General features: G+C 43.8%; 1 protein-coding gene across 1 annotated transcript in view; it reads left to right on the top strand.

Moving 5' to 3' along the window:
* Positions 1-3,867: 3,867 nt before the first annotated feature.
* The window catches only part of LOC117469141 (diacylglycerol kinase delta-like), a gene marked incomplete at its 3' end in the record, with an annotated part of 5,447 nt that continues 3,225 nt past the window's right edge, over positions 3,868-6,089 (top strand). The window contains 1 exon segment of the mRNA XM_034113520.1: positions 3,868-4,018. Within this exon segment, the coding sequence (XP_033969411.1) occupies positions 3,887-4,018 (132 nt within the window).

Here is a 6,089-nt window from a genome sequence, read left to right as displayed (position 1 = left end):
CTCACGGTATACATCACATGACGCAACTCCTCTCATGGTATACATCACATGACTGAACTCCTCACAGTATACATCACATGACTCAACTCCTCTCATGGTATACATCACATGACTCAACTCCTCATGGTATACATCAACATGCAAACTCCTCAGGTTATACATCAATGACAACAACTCCTCAAGGTATACATCACATGACTACAACTCCTCATGGTATACATCACATGACACAACTCCTCTCCGGTATACATCACATGCACACAACTCCTCTCACGGTATACATCACATGACACAACTCCTCTCACGGTATACATCACATGACACAACTCCTCATGGTATACATCACAATGACACAACTCCTCATGGTATACATCACATGACACAACTCCTCATGGTATACATCACATGACTCAACTCCTCTCATGGTATACATCACATGACTTCAACTCCTCATGGTATACATCACATGACACAACTCCTCATGGTATACATCACATGACACAACTCCTCTCACGGTATACATCACATGACACAACTCATTGGTATACATCACATGACACAACTCCTCATGGTATACATCACATGACACAACTCCTCATGGTATACATCACATGACACAACTCCTCACGGTATAACATCACATGACACAACTCCTCTCACGGTATACATCACATGACACAACTCCTCTCCTGGTATACATCACATGACACAACTCCTCTCACGGTATACATCACATGACACAACTCCTCTCACGGTATACATCACATGACACAACTCCTCTCACGGTATACATCACATGACACAACTCCTCTCATGGTATACATCACATGACTGAACTCCTCACAGTATACATCACATGACACAACTCCTCATGGTATACATCACATGACACAACTCCTCATGGTATACATCACATGACACAACTCCTCATGGTATACATCACATGACACAACTCCTCATGGTATACATCACATGACACAACTCCTCTCAGGTATACATCACATGACACAACTCCTCTCACGGTATACATCACATTACACAAACTCCTCTCATGGTATACATCACTGACACACAACTCCTCTCATGGTTATACATCACATGACACAACTCCTCCTCATGGTATACATCACATGACACACCTCCTCCTCTCGCATCACCAACCTCCTCATGGTTACATCACATGACCACAACTCCTCTCATGGTATACATCACATGACACAACTCCTCTTGGTATACATCACATGACACAAACTCCTCTCCTGGTATACATCACATGACACAACTCCTCTCATGGTATACATCACATGACACAACTCCTCATGGTATACATCACATGACACAACTCCTCATGGTATACATCACATGACACAACTCCTCATGGTATACATCACATGACACAACTCCTCTCACGGTATACATCACATGACACAACTCCTCACGGTATACATCACATGACACAACTCCTCTCACGGTATACATCACATGACACAACTCCTCATGGTATACATCACATGACACAACTCCTCTCACGGTATACATCACATGACACAACTCCTCTCACGGTATACATCACATGACACAACTCCTCTCCTATACATCACATGCACAACTCCTCTCACTGGTATACATCACATGACACAACTCCTCATGGTATACATCACATGACACAACTCCTCTTGGTATACATCACATGACACAACTCCTCTCATGGTATACATCACATGACACAACTCCTCATGGTATACATCACATGACACAACTCCTCATGGTATATATCACATGACACAACTCCTCATATACATCACATGACACAACTCCTCTCACGGTTATCATCACATGACACAACTCCTCTCACGGTATACATCACAGACACAACTCCTCACGGTATACATCACATGACACAACTCCTCTCACGGTATACATCACATGACACAACTCCTCACGGTATACATCACATGACACAACTCCTCTCATGGTATACATCACATGACACAACTCCTCTCATGGTATACATCACATGACACTCCTCTAACTCCTCATATACATCACATGACACAACTCCTCACGGTATACATCACATGACACAACTCTCTCTCACGGTATACATCACATGACACAACTCCTCTCACGGTATACATCACATGGGACACAACTCTCTCACACGGATACATCACATGACACAACTCCTCTCACTGGTATACATCACATTGACACAACTCCTCATGTATACACTCACAGGACACAACTCCTCTCACGGTATACATCACAGACAAAACTCCTCTCCTGGTATACATCACATGACACAACTCCTCTCACGGTATACATCACATGACACAACTCCTCTCCTGGTATTACATCACATGAACAACTCATCTCTGGTATACATCACATGACACAACTCCTCATTGGTATACATCACATGACACAACTCCTCACGGTATACATGCACATGACACAACTCCTCACAGTATACATCACATGACACAACTCCTCACAGTTATACATCACATGACACAACTCCTCACAGTATACATCACATGACACAACTCCTCACAGTATACATCACATGACACAACTCCTCTCATGGTATACATCACATGACACAACTCCTCCTGGTATACATCACATGACACAACTCCTCTCATGGTATACATCACATGACACAACTCCTCTCATGGTATACATCACATGACACAACTCCTCTCATGGTATACATCACATGACACAACTCCTCCTGGTATACATCACATGACACAACTCCTCTCCTGGTATACATCACATGACACAACTCCTCTCAGTCAGCTGACATGTATTTCCTGCTTCTGATGAACGCCTCTCAGAAACGTTGTTTATTTGATGTATTCTTAACGTCTGTAGTCCTTTACACAGAGTACCTTTGTTAGTCCCACGGAGGGGACATGTGCGTAGTTACAGCAGGAAAAGAGCCACAGACAGCTTAATGTAACATATGTTAAATGTGTGACATGCATTAAAAAAAAGTACTAAGTTATGATATAATAAAAAATATAATAAAAAATAAAAAGTTACATAATTTTCAAAAAACACATCCTGTAACAGTTCTGAGGATTTAGCAGCCAGGGAGATATTACACAGTTATTAACGGCATATATATAGCACATATTGCACATAGTTTGTTGGTATTTAGCAGCAAGGGGTGATATAGTCTGTGTTGTGGTGTGTGTGGGGGGGGTCTACTAGGGGCTGTGCTGGTTGTATAGTCTGACTGCTGCAGGGAGGAAAGACCTGCGGTATCTCTCCGTGAGACAGCGGGGGTGCAGCAGCCTATCGCTGAAGGAGCTGCACAGTGAGGACAGGGTGTCCAGCAGGGAGGACAGCTTGGCTGCCATTCTCCTGTCTCCCACCACCTCCACAGTGAGGACTCCTGTCTCCCACCACCTCCACAGTGAGGACTCCTGTCTCCCACCACCTCCACAGTGAGGACTCCTGTCTCCCACCACCTCCACAGTGTCCAGAGGACTCCTGTCTCCCACCCCCCATGTAAACCTACAGGTAATGAACCCACAGGTAATAAACCTACAGGTAATACACCTGTAAACCCACAGGTAATAAAGCCTACAGGTAATAAAGCCTACAGGTAATAAACCCACAGGTATAAAGCCTACAGGTAATAAAGCCTACAGGTAATAAAGCCTACAGGTAATAAACCCACAGGTAATAAAGCCTACAGGTAATAAAGCCTACAGGTAATAAACCCACAGGTAATAAACCTACAGGTATAAACCATGGTATAAAGTAAACCCATTCTGGTCTGTGGGTGCAGTTACCGCGCTCCGCCGCCAGGGGGGCCTCCGGCCTCTGGGCGGCAAGCTGCTGCTGCTCCTCCTCCCCGGGTTTTGGAGGCAGGATGGCGGCTGCAGAGGGACCAGAGCCTCGCTGTCCGGGAGGATTCTTCAGACAGCGAGCCGGAGCAGGAGCCCGGATCCCCGCAGAAAACTCATCCGGAAAGTGTCCACGTCCCGGACAGATCCGCAGCAAGGTACGGGGCGGGGGAGGGGGGTTACCGGACAGACTCCCTGTCAGAGGCTGTTCTGCAGCGGGGGGAGGAGGGCTGTTCCCCGGTCAGAGGCAGTCCCTCAGTCCCCGTAACTCGGTCTGTCGTTCCAACTTCTCTAGTATACAGTCTATAGTAAACTCCTCTAGTGTATCCTCTAGTGTATCCTCTAGTGTATCCTCAGTTTATCACCAGTGTATCACCAGTGTATCACCAGTGTATCACCAGTGTATATCACCAGTGTATCACCAGTGTATATCACCAGTGTTTATCACCAGTGTATATCACCAGTGTATCACCAGTGTATATCACCAGTGTATCATCAGTGTATCACCAGTGTATCACCAGTGTATCACCAGTGTATCATCAGTGTATCACCAGTGTATATCACCAGTGTATCATCAGTTTATCACCAGTGTGTATCACCAGTGTATATCACCAGTGTTTATCACCAGGTATCACCAGTGTATCATCAGTGTATCACCAGTGTATCACCAGTGTATATCACCAGTGTATCATCAGTTTATCACCAGTGTATCACCAGTGTTTATCACCAGTGTATATCACCAGTGTATCATCAGTTTATCACCAGTGTATCATCAGTGTATCACCAGTGTATATCACCAGTGTATCACCAGTGTATCATCAGTGTATCATCAGTGTATCACCAGTGTATATCACCAGTGTATCACCAGTGTTTATCACCAGTGTATCACCAGTGTATCATCAGTGTATCATCAGTGTATCACCAGTGTATCATCAGTTTATCATCAGTTTATCATCAGTGTATCACCAGTGTATATCACCAGTGTATATCACCAGTGTATCACCAGTGTATCACCAGTGTATCACCAGTGTATATCACCAGTGTATATCACCAGTGTATCATCAGTTTATCACCAGTGTATCACCAGTGTATCACCAGTGTATATCACCAGTGTATCATCAGTTTATCACCAGTGTATCACCAGTTTATCACCAGTGTATCCTCAGTTTAAATCCCTTTCCCCCCTCCTCTGAACTCTTTATTTAGCTTGCTCTGCTCGGTGGGTTTGGATCCAGGCGATCTGCAGATTAGAAACAGGTTCAACTTATATTAAACTTTGTTTTGTTCGGCTCATATTCTCTGCTGAGTTTAGTGGATCTTAAATGAAGTCTGGAGAGAGGAACTAGAGCAACACGTTATATACTTTAAATATAAACTGTAACATAAATACAGTTTATATAACCCTATATATCCGGTAGATATCCCGGTTTAAACAGACTAGAAACAGCTTCACGTTAACGGTCTGTAATCAACAGTTGAAGCTAGGCTAACCGCGGCTAGCTGCGGTTCGGAGGCCCAGTGAAGCCCCGGTGTTTCCTGCTCTGTTCCCGGGGAGAGGAGCGCTGCAGCCCGGGGAGAGGAGGACCACAGTCCGGGGGGCTGTATTTTAATCTAATTTACTTCATCCGTGTTGTTTGAACTTTCCTAAAGCTTTGAGTACGTAGAAAGCGCTTCATAAATGTAATGTGTTGTTGTTATTGTTATTGTTGTTGTTGTTGTTATTGTAACGGTCTGTAAACTGAGACTTAACGGTCCTGTTTTTCCCGTAATTTATTAAAGATCGTTTATTCACACCATATATGTTGTTTATAAGAAACACATAAAGTATATACAGTAAATAAAGTAAATCCAGTTTATATTTCAGATTAAATATTCGTTAGTTTAGGGTTAGGGTCTGTCGGTAGTGAGATGACGTCACAGCTCCGGTAAACTAACGGCTCGTTATTGACCGTTTCATTCAACTTTACGGTGTGCTGCCTTCAGGTGCACAACAGAAGCTCGGAGAAACCTGTGTCGCTGCTTTGAAGCCATTGTTTCAAGTGAAGGGTCTCTTTACTTTCTGTATAAACGGATTAATCTACTTTAAAGACATTAAGATCAAAGTAAATAATAACAACAGCAAACATGAAGATGGAAATAACATGAAATAACACTCATTAAACTAAAGGAAAGGACAAACGGTCCGACGGTCCCTGAACGCAGCAGCAGATGTTTGAGGCACCGGTGGTG

The sequence above is a fragment of the Trematomus bernacchii genome, unplaced genomic scaffold (genome assembly GCF_902827165.1).
Source record: "Trematomus bernacchii unplaced genomic scaffold, fTreBer1.1, whole genome shotgun sequence".
NCBI classification, from domain to species: Eukaryota; Metazoa; Chordata; class Actinopteri; order Perciformes; family Nototheniidae; genus Trematomus; species Trematomus bernacchii.
The sequence above is the reverse complement of the archived record's forward strand: the minus strand, read 5'-3'. Positions and strand labels throughout refer to the sequence as shown.